This window comes from Tripterygium wilfordii, chromosome 9, assembly GCF_013401445.1.
Source record: "Tripterygium wilfordii isolate XIE 37 chromosome 9, ASM1340144v1, whole genome shotgun sequence".
Classification (NCBI taxonomy): Eukaryota; Viridiplantae; Streptophyta; class Magnoliopsida; order Celastrales; family Celastraceae; genus Tripterygium; species Tripterygium wilfordii.
In genome coordinates, this window is record NC_052240.1 from 15,006,943 (window position 1) to 15,023,829 (window position 16,887).

At 37.5% G+C, this 16,887-nt stretch overlaps 4 protein-coding genes across 6 annotated transcripts; 3 read left to right on the top strand and 1 right to left on the bottom strand.

Moving 5' to 3' along the window:
• Positions 1 to 905: 905 nt before the first annotated feature.
• Positions 906 to 3,524, top strand: LOC120006465 (gamma-glutamylcyclotransferase 2-2). Its single transcript, XM_038856518.1, has 9 exons — positions 906 to 1,126; positions 1,700 to 1,820; positions 1,920 to 1,996; positions 2,108 to 2,164; positions 2,429 to 2,485; positions 2,566 to 2,606; positions 2,709 to 2,780; positions 2,878 to 2,957; positions 3,074 to 3,524. The coding sequence occupies exons 2-9, from the start codon at positions 1,712 to 1,714 to the stop codon at positions 3,235 to 3,237; spliced, it is 657 nt and encodes a 218-aa protein (XP_038712446.1). The 5' UTR covers positions 906 to 1,126; positions 1,700 to 1,711; the 3' UTR covers positions 3,238 to 3,524.
• A 1,740-nt stretch (positions 3,525 to 5,264) lies between these two features.
• On the top strand, positions 5,265 to 8,950 carry LOC120005066 (proteasome subunit beta type-6). The gene is made up of 8 exons (XM_038854505.1): positions 5,265 to 5,448; positions 5,733 to 5,809; positions 5,912 to 5,967; positions 6,101 to 6,173; positions 6,673 to 6,784; positions 7,610 to 7,683; positions 8,438 to 8,512; positions 8,616 to 8,950. Exons 1-8 carry the CDS (start codon positions 5,340 to 5,342, stop codon positions 8,745 to 8,747), a joined length of 708 nt encoding a protein of 235 aa, XP_038710433.1. The 5' UTR covers positions 5,265 to 5,339; the 3' UTR covers positions 8,748 to 8,950.
• A 1,047-nt stretch (positions 8,951 to 9,997) lies between these two features.
• Positions 9,998 to 13,187, top strand: LOC120006128 (AIG2-like protein D). 3 transcript variants are annotated; one of them, XM_038856033.1, is made up of 5 exons: positions 9,998 to 10,214; positions 11,177 to 11,251; positions 11,716 to 11,808; positions 12,523 to 12,604; positions 12,878 to 13,187. In XM_038856033.1, exons 1-4 carry the CDS (start codon positions 10,083 to 10,085, stop codon positions 12,565 to 12,567), a joined length of 345 nt encoding a protein of 114 aa, XP_038711961.1. In that variant the 5' UTR covers positions 9,998 to 10,082; the 3' UTR covers positions 12,568 to 12,604; positions 12,878 to 13,187. The 3 variants fall into 3 exon arrangements, with proteins under 3 accessions (XP_038711961.1, XP_038711960.1, XP_038711959.1); XM_038856032.1 differs by having other exon boundaries at positions 12,884 to 13,187; XM_038856031.1 differs by having other exon boundaries at positions 12,523 to 13,187.
• On the bottom strand, positions 12,882 to 15,232 carry LOC120006129. Its single transcript, XM_038856034.1, has 3 exons — positions 13,965 to 15,232; positions 13,599 to 13,875; positions 12,882 to 13,510 (listed from the first exon to the last, which is right to left on the bottom strand). The coding sequence occupies exons 1-3, from the start codon at positions 14,799 to 14,801 to the stop codon at positions 13,374 to 13,376; spliced, it is 1,251 nt and encodes a 416-aa protein (XP_038711962.1). The 5' UTR covers positions 14,802 to 15,232; the 3' UTR covers positions 12,882 to 13,373.
• Between the last annotated feature and the right edge of the window lie 1,655 nt (positions 15,233 to 16,887).

Consider the following 16,887-nt stretch of genomic DNA (forward strand, 5'->3'; position numbering starts at 1 on the left):
AAATTTCCTAGCCCCTTCGGCATTCGTTAAACAAGAAAAAAAATAATAATCAATGCCAAATTGGCAAATTGCAAAGTAGTGCAAAAGAAGAAATGAAAAAGCAAAAAAGAAAAGAAAAGAATAGAAAAGAAAAGCATAACTGCAGGATTTCGCTCAAATCTAACTTCCTGATTGTGTCCAGGTTCAATGAATCTATGGTGGTGGGTTTTCTTTTTTTAAAATTTCGAGCGATCATCCAAGTCAAGGTAAATTTAGATGGGGAGTCTCTTGTACAGCTGTAAAAAACCGAAAATCAAACCATATTTTTAGTTTGATTCGGTTTATTAATTTATGGTTCAGTTACGGTTTGAAGTTTTAGATAAATTCGGTTTTTAATTTTCGGTTCGGTTTGAAAATTATATTTTTGGTTTAAAACCAAAAACCAAAATTATTTTTACGTATATTTTTATTATATATTTATATATATATATATATATATATATATATTTTTGTGTTATGTAGTTAATGCTAATATGTTACAATAACCACGTTTACTTAATTAGTGTAAAGTTAAACATTTAGTGTTTAATGCTTTATATATAATTATAATATAATCAATATTATTTAATAAAATTACTATATAATTGGATATGGGAAATAATTTTTCAATTATATCGGTTTAAACCAAGAATGGAAATTTACGGTTTGGTTTAATCCGGTTTATATATGTTATTCGGTCTGATTTGATTTGACTAAATGTCAAACCGAAAATTTTCGGTTTGATGAAAACCGAACCGAACCGCTTCCACCCCTGGGCACATCTCCTGTGATAGCTCTGTCCAGGTTCAATGTATCTAATCGCCTTGGGCGTTCGTGGTTTAGGGATACATATATACATGCATCATCAAAGGTCTCCATCTCCACCTCGCAAATCCATCTTCCTCTTGAGACAGCGAGAAAGCAGAGAGAGAAGAGAGAAAGGAAAACCCAAATCGTTTAGCTTTTGCTTCTCTCTTCACTCCTCTCTTGATCTCTTCCATTATCTTCAAAAAATATATATATATATATATATGTATATATATCGGCTGCTTCGTTCTGATCACCGCAGATCATCTCTCTAACGCTCTTTCTGCTCTGCGACATTCTTGTAAGCACTAGCTCTACGTCTATTATTTTCTGTTAAAATGCATTGTTATACGGGTGGGTTCTTATATTTTTCAATTGAATTGGCCATCAATGATTAAGAATGAGGAATTGTTGTACATTGATTTGCATCCTGTTTGCCTGCTAAGAAAGTGGAGGAAAATAAGGGTTATCTTTGTTTATGTTTCTATGAAACGAGGACGAAGTGTTTGAGCCAGCATCAGGTGTTGGCATTCGCAGAACAGGATAAGGGTTCGTGGATGAGGGTGGTAGAATATGAATGGCAATTTTGATTATGGAAAAGCTTGGACTTCTTAATTGGCTTGTTCTAGTTTCTTTATTAGATTCCTGTTGAATGTATTTGACCCACTTTGGCTTATCCAATCTTTGTATCACTATTTTATTTCCAACGTCTTTGAGTAAAAGCAAAAGAGAAAATCGGTTAGTTAAATTTTGTTACAAATTATTTTATTGTTCGCTATTGTACTATATTTGGATATTGCTTTCTTGTTTCTTTTAGTTTGTGACCAAGGATGAGCTCACTCTATGTCTATGGTCCATAAAACTACTTTTTCAGGAGTGAACAACGATGGTGTTCTGGGTTTTTGGCTATGGCTCACTGGTGTGGAACCCTGGATTTGACTATGATGAGAAAGTGATCGGCTTCATCAGAGATTACAGGCGTGTATTTGATCTTGGTAAACATCTTTTTAAAAAGTTTATTGGTAATGTTAGTTCTGCACCTTGATATGAATATGGTACACTGAATTTACATTTATTGTGATACTTTCTGCCAGCATGCATTGATCACAGAGGTACCCCTGAACACCCTGCAAGAACTTGCACGCTAGAGTACATTGAAGGATCCATATGCGTAAGTGGAAATTTCTTTGTAATTTCATCTACTACTTTAGAAAGCCCCAGGCAAAATGGATGTTTTGGTTATTTCCGTAGCTCACTATTTTATGAATCCTGATCTTTTCAGTGGGGTGCTGCTTACTGTGTTCGTGGAGGCCCTGAAAAGGAAAGGTTGGCGATGGAGGTATATTCTTTCTTTTCAATGCAGTTTGGCTGAGCGCACTAGTTATGCCCTTAGGTGTTTCTGTCACTTGAGAGAACTAGTTTTAAAACCCTCTAAGATGTATTAGATTAGCAACACTGCCTCATTATGAAATGGCGTCTCCTTTGTGGTATTTGTTCTCCTTATCTGTTAGGCTTAATTATCATTCATTGTTGTAAAATCATTGATTCAAGCCAATTTGCATTTTTTCTGGAACTGGACTTTATGTCATTTTTCATCTTGCAGTATTTGGAGAGGAGAGAGTGTGAATATGATCAAAAGACAATTGTGGACTTTTATAAGGTGAGATGAAAGTTCACATCTCTGTTGCCATGTATGTTTATCTGTTAGTACCCAGTGTGCTCATATTTTGTCTGCTTCAGGAAGGCGAACCCTTGCAGCCTGCTTTAAAGGGAGCCATAGTGTAAGTTAGTCTCCTTCTTATGTATCATTCCTTGCTCTACTATTTAATCGCTGCATTTGTCTTATGCATGATTTGTTAAAGCTGTGATCTCATTTTGGGCAGATTCACATCCATCGCTGACAAAGTATCTAACAAATACTACTTGGGACCTGCCCCATTGGAAGATATGGCTAGGTATATTATCGGTTTCATCTGATCCTTTTTCTTTTTTCATTTTGATTTGGTCAAGTTCTTGCAATATCCTCCTAAACAACTTGTTCACCCTTCTCAGACAAATTGCCACTGCATTTGGACCCTGTGGGAACAATAGAGACTACCTTTTCCGGCTAGAGAAAGCCATGTTTGATATAGGTGAGATTCATTTTCTTTTTAAGAAAGAGTGGATATATGGGAACAGTTTGCGCTCTTGATGAAAATTAATTTATTCGGAAGACCTGAGGCTTCTAGTGTTTGTGGGGATATGACAGGTCATGAAGATGACATGGTGATAGAATTGGCAAACGAAGTTAGGATGGTGCTTGGGATTGTAGGGAAGAAGAGGTTGCCCGGGTCTCTACACATCTCTCTCAAGTCCCATCTGCCAGCCTTGGAACTGCCTCGCTTTCCAGAAGCTGTAGCCATGGATTCGTAAGTCGTAACAATAGAAGGCTAATAACCGATCGAAGGAGGAAGACACCCTAACCCAACTAATGAAGTTGTTGAATCTTACACGGGCTTGCTTTTTTTTTACTTTTTCCCAGAAGAGGACATGTTTCCCTTCATTAACAGTGCAGTGTTAACCTTAAGCTTATTTAGTTTTCAGTTATGCAAAATCATAGCCCTTGAACTGAGTCATATGACTAACAACGTGTAACAGTTATCGATGGTACGGTAAAATGACTGTATTATTGATGGGAGGATGATACCAGATTTTGATCTTATTCCAGATTACTTCTGAATTGTGATAGGTCCTCCATTCATTCACTTATGACCTATCTGGTGCACATTTTTCATTCGCAGTGACGTATTACATCCCCTGCTTCACTAACAGGCCATTCCAGAATGAATGGAACCAAAAGATGATGAGAAGATGTTCTTCCCATCACATTCACTACAGCCAATTCTACTCAATTACTGAAATATGGTCCACGAACGATAAGAAGCCAGTTTTCCTACGAAAAATATCACCACGCATCTCATATATACTGGTTATGGTATATGAAATATCCCTACGCATTTCATTCCATACATGAAAATCACATATATTATTATGTATTATGTATTATATATTATACATATGAACTCAAAAAAAGAAGTGTTTTTGTATATGTATATACATATTTTTTTATAACCATGCAAGTGAATTGTATATTGTGATGTCGATTCTGTACGTGAATTGTGAGAGTTTATCTGTTGTATTCTTGCATATTGTTAATATTTTTCTGATTCACAAACAGTCTTATTCGATCAAGAATCGTAAGCAAGTCTTGCACTTGATTTGGAAGGGAGATAAGAAGGTTAAATTTTTAATGTTAGATACATCTCAATTTGGCCAGTCTTTAGACTCTTCCTCAATGTTTCTCTTTTTAATTTAAGGAAAGGAAATTGACTCTAACTCCTGGAATGAGTGAGATCGGGGGACATACATGATATACGTAAATTTTGTCCCCGCATAATATGTAGAGATGTTACTTTTTTAGAAATTGAACATGTGACATATAGGTTACTCCCATGCAACTTTATTACTAAGCCACTTGTTTGTCTGTAAAAGGTAAACAACACTCGTGCACAATAAACCTCCAAAGAAGTTGGTCGAGTTGGTTCCAAAAATCCTCATGGGTCATAGGTTCAAAACCTCTTGCAAGCACTTTGTGGTCACACCCCCTGATAAAATGTCAGCGACTTACCCTAATCTATGTAGGGAAACTTTTGAGGATGCACTGGATGGGTCTAGTGGTTTACTTCGCCACGATGAATTCAAAGGGCATTGCCTTGAAAAGGTTCCCACAATACACAAAAAACTCTCATGCACAATACTCTTGTGGTGGGCGAGGTCGAAGACATGTAAGATGTAATCAGATCTTACATAATATGTGGAGAGAAGTTGTTTTCAATAGTTGAACATGCGACTTCTATGTGGGGAGGCCGAAGATGGACAATATATACGTATATCTTACCCCACATATTATGTGGGGAGACTATTTTTATAAATAAAACAACAATATATAAAAATATGTGGGGAGACTATTTTTATAAATAAAACAACAATATATAAAAATGAAAATGATGATTCCATATTTGTAGATGAATTGACAAGCGCTATTTAATAATAATAACAACACTGAAATTGGATGATCCAAGATTCTATTCATGCCTTCCTAAAAATTAAAATAAACAAATAAAATGGATAATATTTCATCCATTCAAAATGTGACCCCATTTAATTCTCAATTAATGTGGACTGTCCAGTTTCTTAAGAAAGAAAGTGGAGTGTTGGATATAAGTAGGCTTACATGTATTCATAATCAATCACTATTTCAGATGTAGAAGTAAAGTGGGTCTTAATTTGACTGGATTTAGTATTATCAATAAAAATGAGGATGAAAAAGAAATATGATAAAAATGACTTGGGCAATAAGCCAGGCCCGGTCCAATAAAGCCTTTCCTTGCCTTTGATCCTTTTTAGCTTTTGTTTAGTTTTTCTGCGATTCAATCCTTCTGATTAGGGTTCTTTTGTAGCAAGAGAGCACGTTAATGGATCTGAAGATGGATGTTGACGGTCCTCACGCAATGGGCACTACTATTATCGGAGTCACTTACAACGGAGGCGTTGTCCTCGGTGCCGACTCTCGTACCAGCACTGGTATTCCCCCTTTATCTTCAATTTAAGTTTGGTTCGCGAGAAAATAAATCACCCTATCAAAACAAAAGCTGGTCAGTTGTTTAATGAAACTAGAAATTAAAACGTCGGACAAGATGAAGATAAATATATAACTACTCATGTTTTCTTTAATATTCTCGATTTTTCTCTCTAATGTCTATTGTTTAGTTTAATGCGCTAGTTTGTCTGCTGTTTTTGTGTGGTTATTTGAAATTAAAAAAAAAAGTATATATTAATTTACCTAATCAACGGAACTGAACTGGTAGGCGTTTATGTTGCTAATCGAGCATCAGACAAGATTACACCGCTGACCGACAATGTTTACGTTTGTCGCTCCGGATCGGTATGCTTCTTTCTTTCTACTTCCGTGTCTGTTTTATGGGGAAGACTATGAATTGCCGTTGGCTTTGCATCCACGGTTAACTATCATTTACCCACTTTACAGGCTGCCGATTCTCAGATTGTCTCTGACTATGTGCGGTACTTCCTCCATCAACACACGTAAGTGTTTGCTGTTAACTCTGTACTTATCATGGCACTCTCTGTCAACTGCTGTCAATTTTGTCATTGTTACTTGGATAAAGTTTTGTTAGGCTCTTCTCTCAATTGGTTTCCTAACTGATATTTTCCACAGGATACAGCTAGGGCAGCCTGCAACTGTCAAAGTTGCTGCAAATCTTGTCAGGCTACTGTCCTACAATAACAAGGTTTGAGTTTAGTATCTAAGGTTGTTTAATATGGATTTTATCTTTGTCGTTTTCTCTGCTAATAGGGGATACAAAGTTACAAACCTTGCCTTGTTTTTTGCTTTTGGGTTTACTAAAAAGGAAATGTTACTTGGATGATTTAAGGCTGCCGGTTATATGTGTATTCTCTGGATCTTATTTCGTGGCGCTCTAACTTGTTGGGTGGTTAGGCCAGTAGCAAAACATTCTGGATCATGAATTAGAGCCTAGTCAAGTAACAAACTCTATCCTTATGAATCTTAGCATTTTCACTTTGTGTGATTCAAGGTAGTGCCAAAATTTTGTTTGACATGCTTAGGAGTAACTTTGTGGCTGAATGCTTCCATATGGAATGGGTTCTTCAAAAACCATGTTTGTTTAGTCACAGCAGCGATTTTTTACAAATACTTGACATCTTATTCTAAAATCCAGAGGTTCTCCTTTTGTGTTTGTGTTTTAAGACAATCTGTGAATTCTGCAGAACATGTTGCAAACTGGCATGATTGTTGGTGGTTGGGACGAATATGAAGGCGGTAAAGTTTATGGAATTCCTCTTGGTGGAACAATACTAGAGCAGCCTTTTGCTATTGGAGGTATGTTCTCTTCCATTAGTCTAATAAGGTAATTCAATTACCCCTCCAGTTTGGGGGCAGCGGTTATGAGCATTTTTCTTTTCTTTGACCCCTTTACTTAAAAAAAATGATATTTTAAGACTGATGTATGTTAATTTGGATGGTGACCATGTATGTATATATGCACAAGTCCCTGCTTCTATTTTGTATGACATGTATGCTCTTCTTCTGGTATAACTGTTAAATTTGAGGTATTTTAATCTTTGGTATTAGATTGCATCAGTTCATGCTGCACGCACAATGTTATAAGTTTTCTTATTTACCAATTCCTTTAGTCTAGGTTGATGGCTGAGACTCTTGACCTATTGTCGTCTTGCCTTGCCGAAACTGTTGCCAGGAGTCTCAAGTATCTAAACGCAGTGTGACTGCAGACTGACGAATGATCAAGACCTTGATATACGAATATGCCCAAATTGATCTTTAATGTCATCCCAAGTGGTCTAGATGATGATTCTTTTTGGATCCTTCCATGTATATAACATTCTTGTTGCTTAAGCAATTTGGGAATCCAAGCGCATGTGTATTCAAACATGTTTTAGTTTACTAGCATTTATGTTGCAATTAGTCATCGACTGACTCATTATCTTATGGTGACATTACTTTCCTGATTATTCATATGATTGATTTAATGAGTTTTGTCAAGCTGTCACATGCTTATGATTCGTTTATAAGCCACAATCTCGGAGTAGCATAACCCACGATATCATCACTTGTACTCCATCCATTGATTTCGAGCAATCAGTTGATTTTTCCTTGATGAAACTAAATGTAATATGTGCTTCACAGGATCTGGCTCTAGCTACTTGTATGGATTCTTTGACCAAGCTTGGAATGAAGGAATGAGCAAGGATGAAGCAGAGGTATGTGAATCTTGATTAAGAACCATTTCACGAGTATTCCTGATTAAACCTTTTGTCTACATAATCGCCATTTTTTGACATCTGGAGAAAAAAATTCCAGAACGTGGCAGTTAACGTACTTTCTCACCACTGCAGATAAAAAGTGCCCAACGCAGCTTTTATTTTTTGTCTATTTTGTATTTTCATTTTTAGAACCTTTAGAAGTCCTTGTTGGTTGGTCTCAACTTATTCCAATGTCTGTGATGTGGATGATATGGATTGAAAGGAATAACAAAATTTTTAGCAACGAGTCCTCCTTAGACATATTCTTAGACAAATGGCTGGATGCCTAAAGTTATGGAGTGCACCCCTATCAGGGAATGTTTTTGATTATATGAATTTATGTAGGAATGTAGGATGTAGCTTTTAGGGCGGCTCTCTCCTCCACGTATTCTTTATGGGTTGTAACCCCCCCCCCCCCCCCTTGGTGCTTGAATAAGTTTTTTCACTAAAATATATATAAAGGAAGAATAAACTTTTGAATGCTTTTCTCCCCCTACATCTATGTAATTTTTCTTTTTTATATGGGCTGCACCCTCTTGGTGCCGTTTCTTTTATTGTTAATCTTTTACCTTCTGAAAAATGAAAGCGAACGTGGATTATGAATGCTTTGCGATTATTTATTTGTCTGCAACTCAAACTACACTAACAATTCAGGTTATATTATATTCAGATGATGTAGTTAAGCTTTATTATTGGTATTTTTTTTTTGCAGCAATTAGTTATTAAGGCAGTTTCACTTGCCATTGCAAGAGACGGTGCTAGTGGAGGTGTTGTCCGGACGGTCATTGTAAGATTTCTTTGACATCAGTGTCTAAGCAATTTCTAGCGAATAATTAACATGTAATTCACTCAAGATGACTGAAGCCCCATAAATGTTTTTGTTGATGTAGATAAACTCTGATGGGGTGACTAAGAACTTCTACCCCAGTGACAAACTTCCTTTATGGCATGAAGAGTTGGAGCCTCAGAATTCATTATTGGACATATTGAACTCAAGCTCTCCTGAGCCAATGAACATTTAGAGATCTTATGGCCAATCGGGATCCTGCTGGACCTCATTATGTTTGTTTTTCGGCACACTTGTATCTCAATTATAATGTTTAAGCTTTATTCTGAAAAAGTGGTGGATATGTTCGTGATAGTATTCATATTTGACATAAAAACCTTGGTTCTGTAGTACATGATTATGTGTGTTGGCTATACGATATTACGATTCACTCTTTAATCAGAGTTATCTCAAGTTTGTTTGGTTTTTGTTTTTTTGGGATAAAATGTCTATTTGTTGTTATGGGGCAAATACGCCAATCGATCCGCACTGAAGATATTTTCCCTTTTCGAAACCCTATAAAAATGTATGCAAAATTATGGGCAATGTGAGGTAGGAAAATCTGGGGTACGGTTTCTATGGGAAGGAAGAAGTCCCGACTTCCAACCCTGGGAATATCTCTATCTTGTCTGTTAATTGCCGATGTGCTACATGATGTATTGACTGCTTCACTAGAGAGCTATGTGAATTCAATGAATATATGATGAGCAATGAACGTCGCATCTCAATGACTTGTAATGCATCGCACTGCATGTGAACATTCAGCAGCCTAAATCAAGAGCTGCAATATCCCCTCACAATCGGCTGATCCCTCATCCCCTCCTCAACATGTTACCATCAAGCCTTTTTTGGCTATGGGAATCGATTCAGCTGCAGTTCCCACAATTGCTTGTGCTGTTTCTCTTCCAAATTTCGATGGTGTTCAGGTAAAAGAAAAAATGCTACAGTCACCATGAAAAGGACGATGAACTAGGCCATAAGTTGAGTTATATTAAATGATAGAATTGGTAATCCATGTAAAATTTTGGAAAATGAAAGAGGGGGGCGAGATGGTCTTCTTTGTCCTTTAAAAAGAACAAAATTTTTATACAAGAGCAATTGCAATGGGTGTATTTTGCTAGGCAACAAAAATGTATGTGATTTTGTCTTTTGTTGTTGTGGTTGTATTGAGATTTTGTGTTTTGATGTAGTTTTATTGTGGGCAACATGGTGACATTGAATATTGTTGGCCTCCACGTTAGATAGGAAGGAATAATGTATAAGAATTTATATTTTGTTGATATGATTGTATTGATAGACGTGTTTTGTTGGTTTGATTGTATTAGAAAACGTGTTTAGCATAACTTTTTGTATAATTGAGATGGTACCCAATATTAATTTTTATTAACTAATGGGTTGGGCTAGTTTGGGCCCGATCGTCAGCCCATTCCACTGAAAAGTAGCATCTCAAGATTCTGAACAGGAAGTTCCTCCGAGGCTCCGACTCTGCGCCTGAGGGATCAGATCAGCGAGGGAGGGTAAGAGGAGCAAAATGAGTGCAGTAGGGTTTCAGCAACTGCATAACGTCTTCGTTTATGGAAGTCTCATGGCGGAGGACGTTGTTCGGGTTCTCTTAAAGCGCGTTCCTCAGTCCTCTCTGGCTATCCCTGGTCCGTCTCTCTCTGTATGTATAAGTACATATGCGTTCCTTCGATGATTGACTTATAATTAGCTAGATTCGATTTGATTGAAATTCACTTGCTTTGTTTTGAAAGCCAAGGCCACCAAAACGGGATTTTGTCACCAACTCATATTTTAACTGGATAATTGTTTAACTGAGCTCATCGTAGCTATAACCTCTAAAGAAATTCCTTGTGAACATTATGATAGCAAGTTATGATTTCTTTTGCTTTGTTATTGTTGGGAGAAAAAAAAAATTGATTGTGGACGTTCAGTCTTAAACCAAAGGGCGTGTTTATCCAGCTATTCTGCCATTTGAGAATGATTAGGTTACTGGAAAGGTCTGTTACGGAAAAGATTTTTTTTCTTTTTTGGTTGACTCGTGGCATATTCAAGTTGTGTTTATTTTCTTATGGTTTGGCTTTTTGTACCTTTTTTTTCTAGGAATTTGATTATGAACAAGAGTTGCCAGTTTCTACGTAAGCAAACTGTTAGAGAAACGGTGCGTTTTGACTTATGTTAAGTTCTACCTGACACGGTGCGTTTTGGAGCTGAACACATACGACATCTTCTTCTCTGCTTCTCTGCTTCCTCACTCTACTGATTCAGACCGTTAGCTATGTCTTGCCATTCTTTGTACTTGCTTTGTAATTCAAACTCAGATGACAACGGTCATCTGTTTGTGTAGCTTCTTTTGTATTTAGCTTGGTATCTCAACCATGCTTGTCTTAAGCTTTCAATAATATTTCTCTGAACCTTTTCTCAAGCTCTCTTCTTCTTCTTCTACCCTAGCATTCTACTTTATTTCACAAACATTCCTCTTTGGTTAGAATTGACATTGAATAATATAGTTCTTACTCTGTTGGGATTCCTTACTATATCTGGTTGAAGATTGATGTAGAAGCAGTTTTCCACCAGTTGACTCCTCAGTTCAAGGTGTTTCTTTTATCTTGGCATCTCATGTAGGTTTGTGTTCTGGATAACATAATGGCATTCAATGCTTCTCTTGGGGCCACTGAAGTCGACGACAGTGAAATTTTGGTACATATTTCATTTCATATTTGGCCTTCAATGTTTTGGCTGTTCTAGTTTCTGAGCATCTTTCGTCAAAAGCTTATGTATTCCATTTCAGTGTGGCCTTCTATTATCTTGGCCTCAATAGCTCGTGTAAGTTTCTTGCCATTTGTATTGCAGTACTGGACTAATTCTCCTGTAACTTGACATTACAATGTCTATGGCAACCACCATGACTAGCAGCCAAGGACGACATTTGAAAATTTCATTTTATGCAGTGGACAAATGCTCTATCCATGAACACTCCCATCGTGTTCTGCTCCATCTGAACAAAAATATTAAATGGCCTTCAGGCCTTATCGTCGGGTGATCATTTAAAGAATGATGAAACCCAGATGGTTGCTAATATTTGTTTCATATTTCTATCATTTTATGATAAATGAGATGAACATGTAATTTTTTATTTTTATTATATATATATATATCTGCAGGTCCTCTTGGGCGTTTCAGATCCTGAGTTGTATATCTTGGACGAATTTGAGGATGTTGAATATGAAAAGAGCACTGTTGAGGTTTCTTTGAACGTAAGTGCAAAATGAATAACTCTATTAACATCAATTGGTTCCTTAAATTCACAATATCGCTTGTGTCGCATAAGGTGTTATATGATAAAATTTTTATGAAAGATAGGATCCTTCCCCATTGAGAGGTGAACTCTTAATGTTGTTTCAGTGGTTGGAAGCCCTTTGGTGACTACCCTGCCTGGCATGAAGAGGTCGATTTGCGTAGTTTACCTCTGCTTAAAATAATTCCCGCCTTTACTGCAAACAATATTCTTTTATATCAGAACCTCCACAATTTTTCTAAGAGTTGGTGATTTCAGTGGGAAATCTTTTTTTTTTTTTAAATCCTAATCCTTTGCGATAAGGTAATCAGAATTTAGAAATTCTTTTATTCATTACAGGAATTTAGTTTTCTCACTTCATTCTTGCTTTCTTTACCCCCTCCCTTTCTTTTTTATATGTCAAAAGAATATTTCATTAAGGGCTAATATGAAAATGGTGAAAAGAATTTCACATTTCCATTTTGGAACTAAAAGCAGGATAGTGGAGACATGTTGTCATTTGGAAATTAGAAGCATATTGGTTGATAAATATAAGTGAAACGAATACACTTTTTTGTGGGGAGAGGCAGCTTTCCAATTTCCAAAGACATGTTATCAGTTGAGATTTTTCAACATATTTGCTCTCATAATGATTCTGGATATGAAGCATGAATGATGATTTATTGGTTTGCAGGAGGGTACAGAAGTTACAAACACGTACTTATATTTGGAGCAATAAAAATGATCCAACTTGCATGGAGATTTGGGATTTTGAGGTAACTTAACTTGGTAACCACTTCTATTGATCTCTTCAACTTTATTAAGAGCTGCTACACCCTTTGGTTTGGGCCTTTGGGGTGGGGAAAAGAGGCTGAGCCCAAGTTCCCCATCCCACACAACCTCCAGCAACTTCTTCTTTTCTTCATTTCATCTTCTTTGAAGTTTTGAAACTAGCTTTGCGTTAAACATGAGATGAATTGTGCATCAGCAAGGTTTGACACATTTTGCTTTGGTTGGTTTTTCTTACACTTTCTCCTTTGAATGCGTAGCCAAAGGAATGGAAATCAGTGCACATGGACGATTTTATCAAGATGACCAATGTTTTGTGGAAGAGCTGGAGCTGCCTGATTCATAGCCAAGAGTGGCTGTGTGCAAATCCTTGTATTGGGAAGATTGTCGCCATGATTCCCCCATCTCGTAGATGTTTTCTGTGACTATTTTGTAGCGCTGTATGCTCTGGTCGAGGACTCGTGGTGTAAGTGCTGTGATTGCAGGTCTTAAACAAAAGATGCCATACATTGCCATGTTTTTTCATGATATGATAATTGCAGTCGAAATAGAAAATTTTAAAAGCACAAATTGTTGTTAATCTTGTGTTAAATTTAAGTTGTTATTGTTTTATAAACATATGGCCCAGTGGTAGAGTTGCAGGGGTGCAACCTAGAGAAGTTACAAATTTAATTCTTGGAAATATCCCTTGCGTACATAATAATGCCTTCTCTTCCCTGTGATTTTGGTAGGACAAAGCCTACCAAGGGACAAAACTCAAGACAATACAACAACCTTGCTTAGTATCCAGAGCACCAGAGAGAACTCAAATGCAAAAAGTGTATGGAGCAATCCGCGATCAAGGGCAAAGCCAAACAATGTGATTCCCCCATTGTTGTGTTGCAGATATGCCACTGCACAAAATTCAGAACAATATCCTTGAGTTGTAGTTGAAAGTGGACCTAATTGTGTTTGTGAGTTGTGACAGTTGCAGGAACTTACCTAAAGCTTGCCTGGTCTGGAAGGAGGAAGAGTAGTCCTGTGAGGAGATTGAGATATAAATTTCTGAAGAATCGGAATCACTGCCATCACATTTTGACACCACAGTCCTCTGAACCTCTGGTGCAATGCCGTTCCCTGGATCTGATGCTGCCGATGGACATGTCACAATCACATGCCATCTGGTTGCAATGGAGACAATCCCTTGAGCTCGGTGAGTGATTCGTGCAGCTCCCAGTAGGCACAAGAAGAACCCAATTAGTTGAACTGCTGAACAAACCTGCAATGGCAGATATCACATATACATACACGGAAGATCAGGAGTCAGAATTGAATGATGAACTTGAATTAGTGGAGCTACTGGCTCACCACAAGGTCTCCGGAGTTGAAGAAACTTTTCTCAGACTTTGATGCCAGAACCAGCAGCAAGGCTCCTGATTGACACACTGTGATTGCAACGAGACATGAAATGATGAAGAATCTATATCGATGACTTGTAAGTGATAATTGTTTCTTGATCCTGATGTGCTCCTGGAAAATGACACTGGCATGGGACTCACATCCCTCAAATAGTTTATGTAGACCCTCAAATCTCAGTATCTGAAGCTCACAAGTAAGGCGAAAGAGAACACAGACAAACAGAAGCACACCTGTTCGATAAACCCATGAAGCCAAGACCAGCACAAGCATGATCGATTTCAATGCCACACCAGTAGTAACCCAAGGTAAGGATATTTTGACAGTGGAGAAAAATATGATTTTATGAGCAAGTTGGACGAAGAAGGAAGGTAGCAGAATGCATGCGAGGAATCTAAATGCCTTGTCAAGCTCCTGAGTGTATCCACATTTAACAAAGAGTGAGTCTTGTAGAAGTTCATCCAAGAACAAGAGCTGTCGCAGACCATATCTTCTGAAAAATCTGCAAAGGGTGAAGAAAGCAATTGTGGCTAAGCCTGACTCGGGGAACTGCGCCAGCATATTGAAGGAAATGGGAGCAGAGGCTGGGACTTGAATCAAGAAGGAGCTAGCGATGGGAATGATGATGGTCATTAATATGAAGGTCAAATATGATATGAGCTTCCCAGAGGGAGTGGAATGATCGAGTGCACACCATTTGAGGCTGTATTGGAAGTTACGAAGCTCATCAAAGAGCAGAGATGTTGAAGAAGATTGGAGCAATAATGGCAGGTTTTGATGAGCATGCATGATGAAGAGTGGTGAATGGGAATGGGAATGGGAATGGGATGTCGATTTGGGAGGTAGCTGCGGCGGTGGAGGTGGGGTTGTTAGTCGTGGGTGGAAGAGATGAGATGGTAGACGTCTGGTTTTGAAAGCCTAGTTGGTTGTTTGAGAGGTAAGGCATACATGGGAGGTCTGTGATAATGTAGTGCAACTTTTTCTCCTCGTGAAAGAAAGTGACCCTGACCCTCCCAAAATGAAAGATGTATAAACATATATATGTGACTGGACACAGGAGAGAGTAATAAACATTTGCTGGAGAATATGTTATTATGATGATTGATATGATTTTCGTGATGACTCTATATGTAACCTATCTACTTATCTAGGCTTTTGGTTTTGGAGTGTGAGGTGTGCATTACAATTGTCTGCATTTTTATTAAAAGTGATTGAAGGGATGCATGGGAGTTGGAAAAAAACATATTGAATAGTTGTGAGTATAACAGAGGCTTCGACTATGTCGACCTCATTTATGATCATGATGTTAAAAAAAAGTAGTCTTTTATCGTACAATCTTGCTTTCGTTAAATGTTAAAATCGTTCATGTTTGGTTTGAGCTTGGTCTCATCCCGTGAGAATTGTTGTTAATGTAACTCTTTATTCACTGGCTCCTTGAAGAAGAGTCTCAAGGAAAGGGAAAGGCCAAGTAGTCTCTCATATATGTCCATGTCATAGCGTATATATGGCCCAAGGGGAATGCCCGGCCCATGGGTTTAGTAGTATTATTATTATTATTTTATTATCAAATAAGCTGCGCTACGAATGAAAAACTTTGTCTTTTTTACCCAAACAATCCCCGAGAGTTAATACCATTATTACATACCAAAAAATAGTTTAAAATGTTTTAATTTGATCATCCAATGATGAATGTTAAGGTGGGACATTGGATGACCTTTTGGCACATGCAAAGAAGAAATTATGTTATATCTATGGACGCTAAAAAGGTTGTTTAACTAGCTCTAGCTTTGTAGAAGTTGTTATTGCATGAAATATTAAGGCCTGCATTTTGGATGTTCACTTATTTGTTTTTTTTTTTTAAATATGTTGGCATGTTGTAGATGGCAGTATCGGAACTCGTTGATAAGACAATATGCCTTTATTTTTTCCGATATGCCTTCATTTTGGTGGGACTTTGGTGTCCACCCAGCCGCTTTTTCGCAAAGCAACTTGTAGAAGCTTACAATGACCTCAAGACGTCAGCATCCATGGAACAATTCTTTGAAATCGTCTTCGTCTCTACCGATAGAGATTTAGGGCATTCCAGCTTTAGTTATTGTCGGACCAGATGAGAAGACCATTACCAGTTTTACCACAAACGGGAAGTCCATGATCGCCTCGTACAGTGCCAAGTCTTACCCATTTACAGAATCCAGGATTGCAAGCTTGGAAGGAGCCCTGAGGAAAGAAGGCAAGGCATTGCCTTCCCAAGTGAAGGACATAAAGCATGAACATATACTGAAGTTGGACATGGCTAAAGCTTATGTGGGTGACTCTTATCAAAAGCAAGGAAGGCTCTGGGCATTCTCTTGTGATGTGTGAGACTATGAGCTTCACCCTTCTTGGCTTCTTGTGTAGAACCCACTTCCTAAAAAATTATATCAAGAAGACTGATTATAAGTTCTGCAGCTTAGCATACGTCTTCTTTTGGAGAGAGATTAGTTCTGAATTGCATGAAACTTCATTATACATTGCATCTTGAAGTTCTGTTTTTATTGTAAACCTTTGCAGGGCACCATTATTGGAGAAGGATGTATATTTACGATGTTTCTTTTTCTTTTTTTAGGCTTTGGAGGTCAAACACCTGATTAAGTGCCTATTATGGCGGGCTCTTTTTTTTTTTTTCCTTTGGGAAGAGAGAGAAGTCAAACGGAGAATTTTGAGGAAACTCACCGGTTTGAAGGAGCCAAAAATGGAGAGAGAACTTCGAAAAAAAGCGAACTTTGTGGACATGCAGTTAAGGCCATTTCTTCTACTACTACTTATTTTTGCGAGGCTAAAAAGAATGACAAATAGTTAAGGCCAAGTGCCTTGAGATATTAACATTTTTTGGAGA

Bases quoted from the DNA above. Each gene is read 5' to 3' on its own strand.
- LOC120006128 (XM_038856031.1), top strand. From the start codon at position 10,083: ATGAGTGCAGTAGGGTTTCAGCAACTGCATAACGTCTTCGTTTATGGA. The intron at 10,215-11,176 runs GTATGTATAAGT...CATCTCATGTAG, and splicing joins TCCCTGGTCCGTCTCTCTCT to GTTTGTGTTCTGGATAACAT. The intron at 11,809-12,522 runs GTAAGTGCAAAA...ATTGGTTTGCAG, and splicing joins CTGTTGAGGTTTCTTTGAAC to GAGGGTACAGAAGTTACAAA.
- LOC120006129 (XM_038856034.1), bottom strand. From the start codon at position 14,801: ATGCATGCTCATCAAAACCTGCCATTATTGCTCCAATCTTCTTCAACA. The intron at 13,876-13,964 runs GTGAGCCAGTAG...CTGCCATTGCAG, and splicing joins TCAACTCCGGAGACCTTGTG to GTTTGTTCAGCAGTTCAACT. The intron at 13,511-13,598 runs GTAAGTTCCTGC...AATTTTGTGCAG, and splicing joins CCAGACCAGGCAAGCTTTAG to TGGCATATCTGCAACACAAC.
- LOC120005066 (XM_038854505.1), top strand. From the start codon at position 5,340: ATGGATCTGAAGATGGATGTTGACGGTCCTCACGCAATGGGCACTACT. The intron at 5,810-5,911 runs GTATGCTTCTTT...CCCACTTTACAG, and splicing joins ACGTTTGTCGCTCCGGATCG to GCTGCCGATTCTCAGATTGT. The intron at 7,684-8,437 runs GTATGTGAATCT...TTTTTTTTGCAG, and splicing joins TGAGCAAGGATGAAGCAGAG to CAATTAGTTATTAAGGCAGT.
- LOC120006465 (XM_038856518.1), top strand. From the start codon at position 1,712: ATGGTGTTCTGGGTTTTTGGCTATGGCTCACTGGTGTGGAACCCTGGA. The intron at 2,486-2,565 runs GTGAGATGAAAG...TGTCTGCTTCAG, and splicing joins CAATTGTGGACTTTTATAAG to GAAGGCGAACCCTTGCAGCC. The intron at 2,958-3,073 runs GTGAGATTCATT...GGGATATGACAG, and splicing joins GAAAGCCATGTTTGATATAG to GTCATGAAGATGACATGGTG.